Below are 16,076 nucleotides of genomic sequence, written 5' to 3' on the forward strand. Positions count from 1 at the left end.
GTCTTGGTTTGTCTGTCTTCCCCAGGTCCTAGGCTCCCTGTACTACTTCGGCTGCTCAGGGTTCCACACCTCTTGGCCCCTCTCACTGTCTTTCCTTTAGGAAGCTCTGGGAAAGAAGGAGCAGGCTAGACTCCAAAGTTGGGTGGAGGGTAGGTTGGTTGCAGTCAGCCTGGAGCTCCCTTGGGGTCACTGGCTATTGGCATCAATTTCAGAAATAACTTATAAGGATAAAGTGCTGGGAATACTGCAATTAGTATGTTCTTTGAACCCATAAGTACAATTAACATCTGCTTTGGAGGTTACATTTCTCATGTTTGCAGAAGGGATTTTCCCCCTGTGATGGTGTAGTAACACGTACAAGTAAAATAGTGCATCAATACTGGAGTCTTTCTTGGACATGTGCCCGAGTCTTCTTTTCTGAGTCCCCATTTTCTATCTTGGTGCTGTCAGGTCCCTGGAGGGTACTAGCTGTTCCCATCTCCTCCTGATGCAGAGGGTCACTTAGGTTTTCCAAACCCAGAAACCCTCAGATAACTTAACTTCTGTAATTGCTTAGCAACCTCACTTGGTACCAGTGGGCTGGAGAGTGAGCTACTGTTTCCCAGGTGTGGGGCAATATCACAGATGTTCTTGGCATGTGGCTAAGCAGCCAATCACAGACAAAATCAAAATTGGGTGCCCTGGTGCACATGGAGATGCTGTAGTTATTAACCAGAATGAACCCTCTTCTTTCCTTGATAACTAACACTATTCCTTAACCCTGCTCTTATGGACTGCACATTGTGTACATGGATATACTGGCAGGAAGCATGGAATTATTTATTTTCTCATCACGTTCTTCTGACATAATTGCATAGAAACCTTATGGCGCTTTGGAGATCTGTTTATGAGTCACAGAAATTAACTTTCTTTTCATACGAGGTCTTTATAAAAAGAAAAAATAGAGCCAAGTGCCTGTTCTTTGAACTTAAGTTGCCTTTCTATGACTCGCTGAAACCTGAATCTGAATGTCTGTTAGTCTTAGCCTTGCTTTAGCTTTGAATTTCAATTATTCAGCCCATGCACCCAAGAGAATGCCTGAAACAAACGTCCCAAACTGGATCTCACCCATTACTGAACTCAATCATTTTTCTCCCCTGTCCCTGTTGCCTAGGTAGTCCCAAAGGGACTATGGGGAATCCACAGAACTCTGTAATGAAATAGCCACCTAGGGTTTTATAAAAATGTTTGGAGCCCCTAGGTATGGAGGAGATTACGATATCTCCTGATGCTATATGTTAATCAACTGAAAAATAACATTAAACTGAAAATAAGTATAAGGAAGCCCAACAAAGTTGTTTTTTCCATAATGATTATATAATTCAATTCTATTTCTGAAATACCAAACCTCAAATGCTTTCAGCTACTTTTTTGGGGGGTGCCTAGCTTCATAGGAATCCTAAGCATGGGATGAATTTGTCTATTGGGTAAACCATTGCTGTTGCCAATGAATATTTTGTCACCATGTTTAGCTCCAAAAGTAACTGGGGGTAAAATGTGTTCTTCGGCTGTTCATTATCACTTTATAATTCCTGGAACAACCTTTAAGAGAAGTGTTTTCTATTTAAAAGGACTGAGCTTACAGCTTGGTCTCATTGCCATTAAGAGAAAGAAGGTACTGGGGATTTCTTGGCAGTCCAGTGGTTAGGACTCTGTGCTTCCTCTGCAGGGGGCCTGGGTTCAATCACTGGTCAGGGACCAGTTTCTCTCAGAGCTAGGACCATAGGCAACTGCTGATCATTGAATGGGTTGGGAAAGATCAGACTTTCAGTTGAATTGGAGCTGGGCTGCTGGAACAGGGGGGTGGACTAGAGTTAAAAATGCCCAGGACAGCATGTACAGTGGGGCAAAACCCAGAGAGCCCGGGTCAGGGTCCACACAAATCTGGTGCTGAGGGTAAGCCATGAGAAAAAGCAGAGGGGTATATTGGAACCCTTCCCAAAATGAAAAGGAGAAGGAAGTGGAAAGTAGTTCTTGGGGACCACAAGGTGGGGACAAGAGAGGTCAGGAACTCATTCAGGCAAGCATAAGACTCAAATTCGGAGACCTAGGGATTTCCTGGTGGTCGAGTGGTTAGGACTCGGTACTTTGACTGCTGAGAGCCCAGGGTTTGATCCCTGGTTGGATAACTAAGATCCTTCAAGCTGCGTGTCGTGGCCAAAAAAAAGGAAAGAAAGAAAGAAAAGAAAACCTAGAGAATGTACGACAAATATCAGTTTTGTCCAAAAGTGCTTTATGTCCATTGGTGCTGCAAAACCCTGGTCCCAGGATATGCCCAGCCCCAAATAGACAGGTGTGAGCAGCTAAGTGGTGGAGTCTGACTGATGGTAAAGCTAAGGGATCTGGAAGAGGAGCACATGGACTCTGATTCACTTGGTCTGATGAGCCCAATGGGAAGGTGCACGTTTTGTCCGAGATAGAGATGAAAATGAATAGAGAAACTCTTGTTTGTCCAGCCCACCTTAGACTATGGGGTAGTCCAGGACCTGAGTGGTAACCAGGTGCCAACCTTGTTCACAAAACACCCATTGGCAAAGGTGCTGGCTCATCCAGTACATAGACTCATTGCATGGTTAGAGCATATGGCTAAGTCCCACCCAATCTCAGATCTTGATCTCTAACCCCTGGACTTCTGACTGTCCCGGGGTCCTGAGAGGTTCAAATTCCTCTTTGTGCGGCCATGGAATTTGTTGTACTCTGCAGTTCCGTTGTCTTACTGTATTCCTGCCAATGCTTTCTTGTGCAGCTCCTGAGATCAGTTAAGAGTAGGAACCTCCCCCTCCTGCCCCCACCATGATTACTGATAGCTCTCGGCCAGCTTTTACTGGTCTGGTCTCACAAGTCATGTTTGGGCATCCTGGTAGCCTTAACTTTTAAGTTTTGCAGTGCCATTCTGTCAAAAGGACTGAGGGCAAGGTCCCCAAACCCCAGACTGGATGCCCTTGAAAGACCCCATGCATATTTGTACTTGAAGCATTTCCTTCTGACTAACAGTCAGCAGGGGTCCCACACAAGCCAGGAGGCTTCTTTCTCTCGTCCTACAGATGGAGTTCTTGTTTTCCTGATAATTAGGGTCACTTTCCTTTCCTTTCTTTGTTTGGGAATCCTTATTTCAATTGACCCAAGGACTTGCTTCTTAGCCCCCCAAATCATTTTTACTATTATATTCACTATATATGGGTTAAAGATAGTACTTCTTTTTACTATATTTTATTGCCATTCAAAATAACATAGACTGCCATTTTAGCCATTTTAAGTGTACAATTCAATAGCATTAATTACATTTACAGGGCTATACAGCTATCATTTTAAAAATATTTCGCCACCCCAAACAGAAACTCTGTACCCATTAAGCAATAACTCCCCATCCCCGACTCTCTCCAGTTCCTGGTAACCTCTAATCTAATCTGTCTCTATGAATTGATGTATTCTAGATATTTCATATAAGCGGAACCATATAAGCTTTTTATGTCTGGTTATATAATTTATAATGTTTTCAAAGTTCATCTAAAGTTGCAGCTATGTTTTAGAACCTCATTTCTTTATAAAACTGAACAATGTTCCATTGTATGGATTTTCTTTATTCATTCACCTGCTGATGGACACTTGGGTTGTTTGCACCTTTGGGCTATGGTGAACAATGCGGTTATGAATGTGGGTGTACAAATACATGTTTGAGTTCCTGTTTTCAATTCTTTGGGGTATATACCTGGCAGTAGAATTGTTGGATCATATGGCAATACTACTTTAGGGGAACCAGCAAACTATTTTCCACAGAGGCTCCATCTTTTTATATTCCCACCAGCAATGTATGAGGGTTTCAGTTTCTCTACATCTGTGCCAACACTTATTATTTTCCATTTTAAAAATTATAGCCATCCTGCTGGGTATGATGTAGTATCTTCTGTGGTTTTGAATTGCATTTCCCTGATGATTATTGATGAGCATCTTTTCATGTACTTATAATCCATTTATATATCTTCCTTGGAGAAATGTCTATTCTAGTCCTTTGCTCATTTCAATTAGGATGTTTGTCTTTTTGTTGTTGAGTATTAGGAGTTTTTTTAATATCCTTCTGGATATCAAACCCTCATCAAATATATGATTTACAAATGTTTTCTCCCACATGTGAGTTATTTTTTTCCACACTTTTTCCCCCTAAATGTCTATTTGGTTCTTTACATCTTTTTCTTCACTGAAACTTTCTATTTTTCCATTTATGTCAAGAGTTCCAGATTTCTTATTGGAGCACCTTTTTTTTTTGCCATGCCACATGGCTTGCTGGATCTCAGTTCCATGACCAGGGTTTGAACCTGGGCCACAGCAGTAAAAATCTAGAATCCTAACCACTAGGTCACTAGGGAACTTCCAGAATTCTTTAAAATTAGCTTGGGGATAGATGCCAAGTCTAGTTTTGTTTTTAAGTCTATAGCATCCAGAATTCTCAGGTGGTCTCCCACTGAAGGTACCAACCAGGCCCAACCCTGCTTAGCTTTGTAGATCAGATGAGATTCAGTGACTTCAGGGTGGTATAGCTGTAGTTTTTACACTCTCTTGATAGTGTTGATGCAAAAAAAACTTGAAAAGATTCTTGACATCAAGAGTCATTAAGAAAACACACATTAAAACCACAGAGAGATCATACTTCACACTCACTCACTCAGTCATGTCTGACTCTTTGTGACCCCATGAACTGCAGCCCGCCAGGCTCCTCTGTCCATGGGAATTCTCCAGGCAAGAATACTGGGGTCGGTTGCCATGCCCTCCTCCAGGGGATCTTCCCAACCCAAGGATCAAACCCAGGCCTCTCACATTGCAGGCAGATTCTTTACCAACTGAGCAACCAGGGAAGCCCCTCACTAGGATGGTAATGATCAAAAAGACAAATGCAAGTGCTGGTGAGAACTGTGAATAAATTAGAACTCTTGTATATTGCTAGTGCAATGGGAAAATGGTGCCATCAACTCGTAAATATGGAAGTTCTTTAAAAGATTACACATAAAGTTACTGTTATGGCATAACAATTCCACCTAGGTATATATCCAATCCTAGGTATATATCCAGAAGAATTGAATATACAGATCCACAAATCCATACAGACATTGTACAGGAATGTCATAGCAGCATTATTAGCAATAACCCAAAGGAGGGACTAATTCAACTGTCCATTGAGGAAAGAATTACAAAGTATGGAATATCCATACAATAGAGTATTATTTGGTCAAAAAAAGGGATGAATTCCTGATACATGTTCCATTTATGAACTTGGAAACTCTATGCTAAGTAAGAGAAGCCATTTGCCAGACATATATTTTGTGATTCCATTTGTATGAAATGAACATAATAGGCCAACATATCTAGAGCTTAGGATGATGGGGAAAAGGGAATGATGGCTAATGGATATAGATTTGTTTAATTTTGTGGTGATAAACAAGAAAAAATTATAGTGATGATTGTACAACACAGTGAATGCATAGAAAACCACTAAATGATAGTTGTTTTTTAAATTTTTGGCCACACCCCATGGCATGTGGGATCTTAGTTCCCAGACCAGGGATTGAACCCATGCCATCTGCAGTGGAAGTGTGTAGTCTTAATGACTGGACCACCAGGGAAGCCCCTAAATGATATACTTTAAATGGCTGAATTGCATGATATACAGTTTATATCACAATAAAGCTGTTTAAAAAATGAAAAGAAAGAAGAATATGCTAGGGACCATATGTGATCCATATTTCCTGTTGTTAACTAGCTAGTCCTTCCCAGAAAAAGTTTGCTGACTCCGACTTGGGCCCAGCATTCTCAGCTTACCTCTGAGGAGGCTAGGACCTGCTCAAGCTTCATCCTGCGTCTGCTGCAGACGCTCTAACCCACCCCTTGTTACTATGGGATGTTACAGCAGCACCCCAAAGTTAGCAATCTACTGCCTAGAGGATTTTGAGATGAAATCCCAAAGCCCTATTGCTCAAGGTTTCCCAATCTTAAGTAATAAACTCTTGGGGAGACTCCAGGGCAATGAGAAACCTCCTCTTCCCATCAGATGGCCCCAGGGCCTCCTTCTAGCCCTGTGCCCCTTGGGATTTCAGAACACAGCTTCTTTTCTGCACTGAAACCGACTTCTGACACCCTGCAACATTTACAAATTGCTTCAGGACAAGAAATCCTTAGAAGGTACACTAAGTAAGACTTTGTATCCCTTATCATAAAACATTTAAAGTAAAATTTAAACACGGATTTGAAACAGAAATTGTAGGGTGTTTCATCTTGCTTCTTCAGGATTAAAGGTGCGTATGAGCCTCTTGCCATGAAAATAGCCCTGTGGTAATGCTTTGCTTTGCTCGAAGGAATGTTGGTGAGAGGTCTTTGTGCCTGCCTCTTCGTTTCTGGTCTTTTGTTGGGTACTTTGGGGGTTCTGCTCCCACAAATGAAACTATGATCTCTTTCTTGGAAGCAGGAGTATATGCTTCAAAAAATACAATGTGCCATAACATGCAGGTGACGTGACTGTCTTCACCAGGGGTGCATCCTTCCTTCACAGCACCCTTTCTCCACTGACAGGGCCAGGGGCCTGGGAAGCAGAGCCAGGCCTGGAGGGGCCGGTGTCTGTGGAGCCCCTCCAGCTTTGTGTCTTGCACACGTCCTGGCCTCTACCCTGGTTTGTTGTGGGCATCCAGGTTGTCCTCGTTCTCCAACCCCCTTTTTTGTTCCTCTTTGTAGCAACCCCAGTCCATTCTTTGTAGCAGGCTCCACCTTGGCCTCCAGGACTGGATCCAGGGTCTGGGCCTGGGTCCCTGATTCCTGGCGGAGAACTCCCACAGCACGTGCTCACCACCTCCTCCTGCTGGTGCTAGATTTCCAATAATGAAACCCAAAAGTGTGGCCCAAGCTCTCCAAAACAGGAAATTTGCTATTGACCCTTTATTCTAACAATGTGTGTGTTAATCACTCAGTCGTGTCTGACTCTTTGCTACCCCATGGACTGTAGCCCACTGCCAGGCTCCTCTGTCCATAGAATTCTCCAGGCAAGAGTACTGGAGTGGGTTGCCATTTCCTTCTCCAGGGGATCTTCCTGACCCAGGGATCAAACCCTGGTCTCCTGCATTGCAGGTGGATTCTTTACCATCTGAACCACCAGGGAAGCCTAAATCTAATAGGATGCTGACTCTATTAGTCCCTTCTCTCTTTTTCTCAGAAAGTTTCTGTTGGAAAATTAGTCACCGCCTCGTTGGAGTAGTTTTGATAGGTTTGGTTTTTTTTTTTTTTTTTTTTACATAGTGAAAACTTATATTTGGAATTAGCCAGCTGGACTCAGTTTAGATGATCCCAATTTTGTTGGCAACATCCAAAGCATCATAGTCAGGAGCCAGTCGAACATATGCCTTCTTCTCTCCATCAGGCCTGATCAGAGTATTGACCTTAGCCACGTCAATGTCATAGAGCTTCTTCACAGCCTGTTTAATTTGGTGCTTGTTGGCCTTGACATCCACAATGAATACCAGTGTGTTGTTGTCTTCTATTTTCTTCATGGCTGACTCAGTGGTGAGGGGGAATTTGATGATGGCATAGTGGTCAAGTTTGTTTCTCCGGGGGGCGCTCTTCCGAGGATATTTGGGCTGCCTCCTGAGCCGCAGTGTTTTGGGCCGCCGGAAGGTGGGTGACGTCCGGATCTTCTTTTTCTTGTGGCTGTGGACACCTTTCAACACTGCTTTCTTGGCCTTCAAAGCCTTTGCTTTGGCTTCAGCTTTAGGAGGGGCAGGGGCTTCCTTCTTCGCCTTCGGCGCCATCTTCATGAAAAGCAGGTTTGGTTTTTCATTTTGTTGTTTTTGAGACAAAGGACATGCTTGACTCAAATCCATCCCTACACAACAATAGAGGCTAAGAGATGTAGGTCCAGGTAGGGCTGAGAAAACCTGTTCTCCTGGGGCTCTGCCTGGCACTTGGGTAACCTTGAAGATCACAGCAAGTTGTTTGAAGCACCCTGAACCCCAGTAGAAAGCCTCAGATGCCAGACTCAAATGTTCATTTCCCAGTGTTCAGTCAAGTTGCCCAGCCCATTTCTGAGGCCAGGAAACCCAGAGACAGTGGAGCTATTTGTTCGGAGATTCTTCAGTGAAGTTGATGAGCCACTCTCTTTCCAGGAGTGCTTGAAAATGCCAAGAAACTTCATGGATCATTTCACTGCGCTTGATTCCCTCCCGGGTCATGGTTGGCCTTCGTCCCAGGCCTCCTCTGGTAGCCAACTCCCTCATTCCAGCAATCATTTCTTTGCAGGAGTTTGCTTCTAACCTTTCAGCGTGTGTCCCAAATATTTAGGGATGGACTCAATCCAGTAGAGTGATTTCTTTCCTTGAACTCATTGAAATGACTTAGGAAAAATGAAAGCTGTAAGCTGAATAAACATTGCCGGTGTCTCGGCCCAGTCCCTGCTGGCTAGAGCCTCCCCAATCAAGCAGTTCCTGGGGCCCCTTCCGCTCTCTCACCTTCCTTGCCGATCCAAGGGCACCTGGGATGGAAGGATCCAGGCCCACATGTCGGGCTTCTTTGTAAGGTGCCAGTCAACGCTGCTCCTGCAGCGATCAAGTCTGGAGGTTTCTGTATGTGTCTGTTTGTTCCTTCAGGTTTATTATGGGGCGTGACACCTGTCATTGATTATCTGACCGTGTAGCCTGGCTTGGCTGCCTGAGGAGGGAAAGAGTTGGCTTCCCTGTGGATGGGAGCAGGGCCCAGGGCTGGCACGGGGCAGGGCTACATCAGGCTCCCTGGCTCTGTTTACTGCTTGCTATTTTGAGACTTGCTTTGCATGGAAATGTCGCATGACTCCAATGCTCGAAAGAAGTGTGAGCTGAGAGCCACGTGAGGGAAACATTTTGGATGTGTTGACACATTCTGTTTGTCTTCCAAGACTCTTTGGTGGTGTCTGCTGCCCAGGCAAACTGAGGAAAAATGGAGGGCTGTGGAGATTAGATTACCTGACTCCTTCAAGGCCAACAAAAAAAAAGAAAGAAAAGGAAAGACAGGATAAAGAGATTTAAAAAACCACTCAGTCCCATTTTTCGTCACAGTCCATGGGAACATGTGTATTTAGAGACCTAAACTGGGTCTCTGCTTTCATTCTCTTCAGCGCTCGACGTGTGTGTGTGGAAGCTGTCCCAGAAGCCCTTTCTACTTAGGGGTTATAACAGTGGAGTCTCTGGGAAAGCTATGAGAAGAGGCCCTTTTTGCCTCTACGATGGCATTATGATTTTGAAGAGAGATCCATTTTCTTCCCAGAGCCCTGACTGCTTGTAAAAGGGGAAACACACACCCAGGATTTGCAAAGAATGTCTTCCAGTGCTGGAGGAAGGACAGGGAACCACAGGCAAGAAGCAAATGGCCCAGAGTGCCCACGCCCACCCCCAGGAAAATGAGAAAGTGTATTAAGCACAGGAAGGAGCCATTGAGGCCAGCTTTTCCATCTTTGGAGGATTTACTTTAATCACATCTTTCAGCCCTCTCTCCATCCCCAACGCTTCCTGACCTCTCCTTGAACAGACCTAGGTGTCTGTCTCTGGAGCCGGCGCTGTTCTCACGTGGGCTCTGTTGCCCGGCCTCTGATAAGCTATTCCATATGCCTGGGCCCTTTGTTCTCGCAGTGCTAGGTTTTACAGCTTCCCAGTGACTTGGAGTTTTCTTAGTTTGGCAATGGGCTCTTTGGGGATTTGCACCTCCGGCTAATGTACGAATTATTTTCCTCGTTGCATCATGTCCGTTCCTAATTTTGCAAACATCGTATAAAGACCCACCAGAGGGGTACAGGAAGGAATATAGAGTTTTGATTCCCCAGGCAAACCTTTCAGGCACCATCTGGGACAACCTACTCAGAAAGGGAAAAGCAAAACAGAAAACCCAAGACTTTTGTCCTCATACATTAAAGAGAAACAGAAATGTCCCACCACAACTACAAATGTTTAGGACTCACCTGTAGTCTGCTCACCCAGTAGATAGGCCAGCTTTTAGAACTAAACGCAGTGAACAGGGAAAGCACATGACTCGGAGAAATCAGCTGCGGAAGTTTCAAGGGGTGGGAAGTTACAAGGAAGTGTAGGTGGCTACCCTTGCTCCCCCATCAGAACAGGGGACTGCAGGCTTAGTCTCTCCAGCACTATTCGTTTGTTACTGCCTTTAAATAACTTCACTCTTGCTTTTTGAAGCAACCAGTGCTACAAATATACAGAGGGCCTAATAGTTGTTTTCACATCTATGCTGGCCTAATATACCTTGGAAACAGCATGGTACAAAGCAGTGGTTTTACTGCTATATATTAGATTCACCTGGGGAGCCTTTACAACCTACCCCTGCCTGGAGCCCACCTCCAGGGACTCCACTTTAATTGGCTGGGGTGGGGCCTGGGTGTCGGGAGGCTTGAGTGCTCTCCAGCTGATTTCTAATGTGCAGCCGAGGTTAAGAGCCACTGGCTTAAATGAAAGGACATGGTCTTTGGGATTAGTCAGAACTAGGTTCAAGTCATGCCTCTTCCCCTTAATAACAGTGAAGTTTCGAGCTTCAGTTTCCTTGTCTATAAACTTGGGAGAACAGTCTTCCATCTGTCAGAGGGAATGAGCTAATGTATAGAAAGCCCTTCACAATGTCCGGTGCATGATATTCACTAAATAAACGTTACTCTGCTGAACACATGTATGCTATCTTTAAACCAGTAAGCTCTAATAGTTTGTGGAAATGATCCTTATTTAAGTTTTATATAGATGAAAATGGGCTTCCCATGAGGCGCTACTGGTAAAAAAATAAATAAAACAAAAACCTGCCTGCCAATGCAGGAGATGTAAGAGACGTGGGTTCAGTCCCTGGGTTGGGAAGATGCCCTGGAGGAGGAAATGGCAACCCACTCCAGTACTCTTGCCTGGAGATCTCCAAGGACAAGAGGAGCCTGACAGGCCATAGTCCATGGGGTTGTACACATAGATGAAAATATGTGAGGTAGGAAAAAAACTAAGGTTGTGGAAGAATACTTCACTGAAGGTTTACCATTTAGATTTAGGTTTTCTGGCCTAGAAGAATGTGATGGCATCTTCCTCCAGGAATCAGACCTTAAAAAGTGGGACCCACATGAAGTGCAGTACAGAGTTTATAAATATTTAGTTGTTTGTTTTTCAGATGAAGGAGACAGTTTGATAAGAGATCATATAAAAAAGATCTTGGGGGGGTCTGAGCTAACCACAGATTAAAGAAGGGCAAACAGTGCCATGTGAGTGCTGAGAGATGCAGCACGCTCTCATAACATCCAGAGGAAGGAGCAGAGTAAGTCCCCTTCAGAGGATGCACCCACTTTGGGGCATCACAGGGACTTCAGTGAATCCACAGGAGGGCGATGAAGATATTGAGTGAAGGAGTGTCACGTGGAGGGTGGTTGAAGGAACCAGGGATTTGCAGAGGCTCCATTGACTGTCTTCAAATCCTTATCAAGTGGAAGGATTTGGCTGCTTCGTGTGGTACCAGGGGGCAGGACTAAAATCCCTGGGTGGTAATTCTGAGCACTTTCAGCTTGTCATTGGATGCTGACTGCAGGGCGATCACACTGGTCATTCTAAGAGACTGTGATTCTAGAAGGTTACTATATATATATGTATTTTTTAATGTTCTATTTGTTAATTTTTTTGACCTTCCATGAGGCTTGTGTGATCTTAGTTCCCTGACCAGGGATTGAACCTGGGCCCTCGGCAATGAAAGAGCTGAGTCCTAACCTCTCTTGGATGGCTGGGGAATTCCCACATCCTAATTTCTTTTATTTTTTTAGTGGTAAGAATAAATAGTACTTAATTTTTTAATTTTATTGAAGTATAGTTGATTTACAATGTTGTATTAATTTCTGCTGTGCAGCAAAGATTCAGTTATAGATAGATATTCTTTTTCCTATTCTTTTCCATTATGGTTTATCACAGGATGTTGAATATTGTTCCCTGTGCTATAGAGTAGGACCTTGTTGCTTATTCGTCCTATATATAGTAGTTTGCTAATCCCAAACTCCCAATCCTTCCCTCCCCCACCCCCAATATCCATTGCTAACCATCAGTCTGCTCTCTGTGAATGTTTTTGTTTCATAGATATGTTCCTTTTTGTTATATTTTAGATTCCACATATAAGTGAAATCATATGGTATTTGTCTTTCTCTTTCTGACTTACTTTACTCAGTATGATAATCTCTAGGTCCATCCATGTTGCTGCCAATGGCACTATTTCATTCTTTGTTATGGCAGAGTAGTATTCCATTGTATTGCATATATAATTATATATATTAGAAGTGTTAGAAGGTTCCTGTGTTTAAAATATTCCTCTTTCATATGAATCATCCATGACCTAGTGGAGTCTCTGTCACTGACCAGCTGTATGATCCTGGATAAGTCTTTTAATCTCTCTGGGCTTTAGCAGTTCGGCTGGTGTCAAAGGACTCTGGCAACAATATTTATTGAGCAGCTACTATGTATTAGTCACTGTACTCAGCTATTTCTGCCGCCTAGGACATTACTGATTCACAGCATTTCCTCTTTGTCATGTTCACCACAGCCTCCCCAGATCATCCTACTGTAAGCCTAGGTGACAGAATGGAACTAAAGGAACACCCATAGGGTTCTTAAACCAGGACACTAGAAGACTGAGGAAACTTGCCTGTGTGGTTTGATGAGGCTAAGTGGGAATTAAATCCAGATTTATCCCTGAAGAGGATAAATGCTCCATAGAAGAGGGTTTTTAAGAAACTCCATCATAAGCTGCTTTTCTATATAAGATTTGTGGATCAAAAGCATTTTCTACACATGCATATGGGTATATATGTAGGCATATAGCAGACTTTGGGAACCTCTGGTTCCATGCCTAATTATATCCAGCCCTGGCAAAGTTCAGTCAAAAGTTTGTAAATCTGTGGGAGGGGGACAGGTTAGATTGAGTTTGCTAGTGAATTGCCAAGTACTCTGGGGCAACTATGAAGTACTATCTGGAGCAGTCAGCCTTGAGGGGCCCTAACAGAAAGATAAACCTGGAGTTTGCCTGGATCTCTCTCAGTCTAGAGTTGGTGGAGTGGATTGAGTGAGTCTGACCCAGAGTGAGCCAAGGGTCAGCTTGCGCTGGGGGAGACTTAGTCCATCTTGCCTCCAATTTCCCAGGAACCTCTGACATTTTTTGATTTCCACTTCTGTGCTCAGAACTGGCAGTGGACATGTAGATGAACTTTGAGGAGGAACAGACATCCAGCCCGTTTTGTTTCCTCCTTGTAGCTAAGGGAATCCATCCACGGGCCACTTAGGACTGGGCCCATTGGCCTCAGTCAACCCAGTGGTTCCAGGAAGCCCCTTCTAGGCACCCGACACTCTTCAGTACCTTGTGGACCTGGGACTTCCAGTTCTGATGATCTGTCAGTTGCCTGACTTGGTCTGTTGAGATCTGAGGCGTTCTGTTTCCTTCCTAGCTTCAGATTCATTGTGTAACTTCTTGATTGAGTGAACGATGTCCGGTCTCTCCCAGAAAGCCTGGTACCTAGGCTGCCATGCTCCTGATCTGGGAGTCTAGAGACTGGAGTCCTAGCCTTAGCTCAAGAATCAACTGGCAGCAAAACTTTGGCCAAATCACTTCCCCATTCTAGGCCTCAGTTTTCCCCTCAATAAAATTAAGGAGTTGGCCTGGCTGATACTCTGGGTTTCTGTTTCATTTTCTCTCCTATTTTGTATCTTTCTGTCCCTTTTGTGTACTACACTGATTGATCTTTCTACTTGCCATTTTTTTTCTTTTTCTCAGCACCCTCTCTGCCCTCCCCCACTGCCAACCCCTGACTCTTCCTTTTATCATTTTTTTTCAGTCGCCTTCTATCTTCCACGTCCCTCCCAACTGTCTTCTTCCTGTACTGCTATTCCCATTCTCCTACATGCCCTCTGTCTTTTTCTTAAATAGCCACTGGAAGGAATGAAGCATATTTGGAAAATAGAATTCAGTGTTGAATTGAGTGCTATGGTCCATTCTCTCAATTATCTGCTGTGGGTTGCTTGAAGATAAAAACAGAGCCCCAGTACCTTACTCTTCCCTAAGAAGCAATCACTGCAAACAGGAGTTGCTTTTGTTAACTGTGTGTGACCTACAATCGACATTGGTTTTGTGGGTCAGTAGCCACCATGGAGGAGAGGGTCCCTGCCCTTGACTGTGGCATCTGACCCACTTGGTTAGCTCAGGCTATCAGCAGGGCATTGCTAAAGATAGCTGGACCAGGTGGGGGCCTCTTATTTGAAGCCTGGGACTTGACAAACCTGTGAGAAGAGAAGGGGTGCCTTGCTTGCTATATCAAGCACTGGCCTTACACATCTCAGCTTTCAGTTTTCACGAAGGCAAGAGTCCTTCCATAATGCCCCGACATTTCTGAATCACTCAAACTGGGGGGGGGGGATGGATACATAGACTTTCTGAAAAATACTTTCAGCTATTTTTTTAGAAGCTGTTCATCAAGAAGCAACTGTTAGAACCAGACATGGAACAATAGACTGGTTCAAAACTGGGAAAGGAGTACGTCAAGGCTGTATATTGTCATCCTGCTTATTAAACTTATATTCAGAGTACATCATGAGAAATGCCTGGCTGGATGACTCACAAGCTGGAGTCAAGATTGCCGGGAGAAATATCAACAACCTCAGATATGCAGATGATACCACTCTAATGGTAGAAAGTAAAGAGGAGCTAAAGAGCCTCTTGATGAATGTGAAAGAGGAGAGACAAAAAGTTGGCTTAAAACTCAACATTCAAAAACCTAAGATCATGACATCTGTTCCCATTACTTCATGGCAAATAGATGGGGAAAAAGTGGAAGCAGTGACAGATTTTATTTTCTTGGACTCCAAAATCACTGCAGATGGTGACTGCAGCCATGAAATTAAAAGATGCTTGCTCCTTGGAAGAAAAGCTATGACCAACCTAGATAGCATATTAAAAAGAGAGACATCACTCTGCTGACAAAGGTTCATATAGTCAAAGTTCTGTTTTTTCCAGTAGTCATGTATGGATGTGAGAACTGGACCCTAAAGAAGGCTGAGTGCCAAAGAACTGATGCTTTTGAACTGTGGTACTGGAGAAGACTCTTGAGAGTCCCTTGGACAGTAAGGAGATCAAACCACTCAATCCTAAAGGAAATCAACCCTGACTATTCAGTGGAAGGACTGATGCTGAAGTTGAAACTCCAATATTTTGGCCACCTGATGCAAAGAGCCGACTCACTAGAAAAGATCCTGATGATGGGAAAGATTGAGGGCAGGAGAAGGGGGCAACAGAGGACTAGATGGTTGGATGGCATCACCAACTCAATGGACATGAGCTTGAGCAAGCTCCAGAAGACAGTGAAGGACAGGGAAGCCTGATGTGCTGCAGTCCATGGGGTCACAAAGAATCGGACATGACTTAGCAACTGAACAATAGCAGCAGCAGCAGTAAGAGCATTCTGGAAGTCAGTGGTTAGGCTTGCGGCAGAGATCATATCCTGGATGAGCAGCACTGGGAGGGTGGGGACCAAGGGCTTCACAAAGTCCTGAGGGTCCCCAGTTTGGAGATCTGCCTTCTGGAGACACTCCACATGGCTAGCCATTCTCTTCTGGCCCATCCCCACTTTCCCCTTGAGAGTCCAAAGGTCAACATTTACACAACCTATCAAAACTATTGCAATTCTAGATTTACTGGAGTGGGAATGAAGCTCGATTCTGTATGCTTTCAAACTGATTACTCCCAGACCCTTTCTCTACTCCCAATCCCCAACCTCTGAGGTTTACTGCAGCTGCAAGTTCCTTCTACCCTAAAGGAAATTGTGCACTCTTGAGCGTTTAGAATTCCATTGTACTCCATAAAGCTCACGGCTCTTTCTACTCTGGTGTCTGCTACATTTACAAATGTCACCTTAGCATCCTCCAAAAACATATTAGCTCCTCAATCAGATGTCCTGAGAATACAGTCAACAGAGGAGTCTGCCAAAGGGAGCAGAAATAACTCAAGTTTTCCGTTATGATGGGAGCTTGTGATAC

General features: G+C 44.1%; 1 protein-coding gene and 1 pseudogene across 1 annotated transcript; both read right to left on the reverse strand.

Moving 5' to 3' along the window:
• Positions 1–4,462: 4,462 nt before the first annotated feature.
• On the reverse strand, positions 4,463–4,582 carry LOC122690893 (annotated as a pseudogene).
• A 2,711-nt stretch (positions 4,583–7,293) lies between these two features.
• Positions 7,294–7,837, reverse strand: LOC122689520 (60S ribosomal protein L23a). Its single transcript, XM_043896024.1, has one exon. It carries the CDS (start codon positions 7,827–7,829, stop codon positions 7,353–7,355), a length of 477 nt encoding a protein of 158 aa, XP_043751959.1. The 5' UTR covers positions 7,830–7,837; the 3' UTR covers positions 7,294–7,352.
• Positions 7,838–16,076: the final 8,239 nt, after the last annotated feature.

Source organism: Cervus elaphus, chromosome X, assembly GCF_910594005.1.
Source record: "Cervus elaphus chromosome X, mCerEla1.1, whole genome shotgun sequence".
NCBI lineage: Eukaryota > Metazoa > Chordata > Mammalia > Artiodactyla > Cervidae > Cervus > Cervus elaphus.

Bases quoted from the DNA above. Each gene is read 5' to 3' on its own strand.
- LOC122689520 (XM_043896024.1), bottom strand. From the start codon at position 7,829: ATGAAGATGGCGCCGAAGGCGAAGAAGGAAGCCCCTGCCCCTCCTAAA.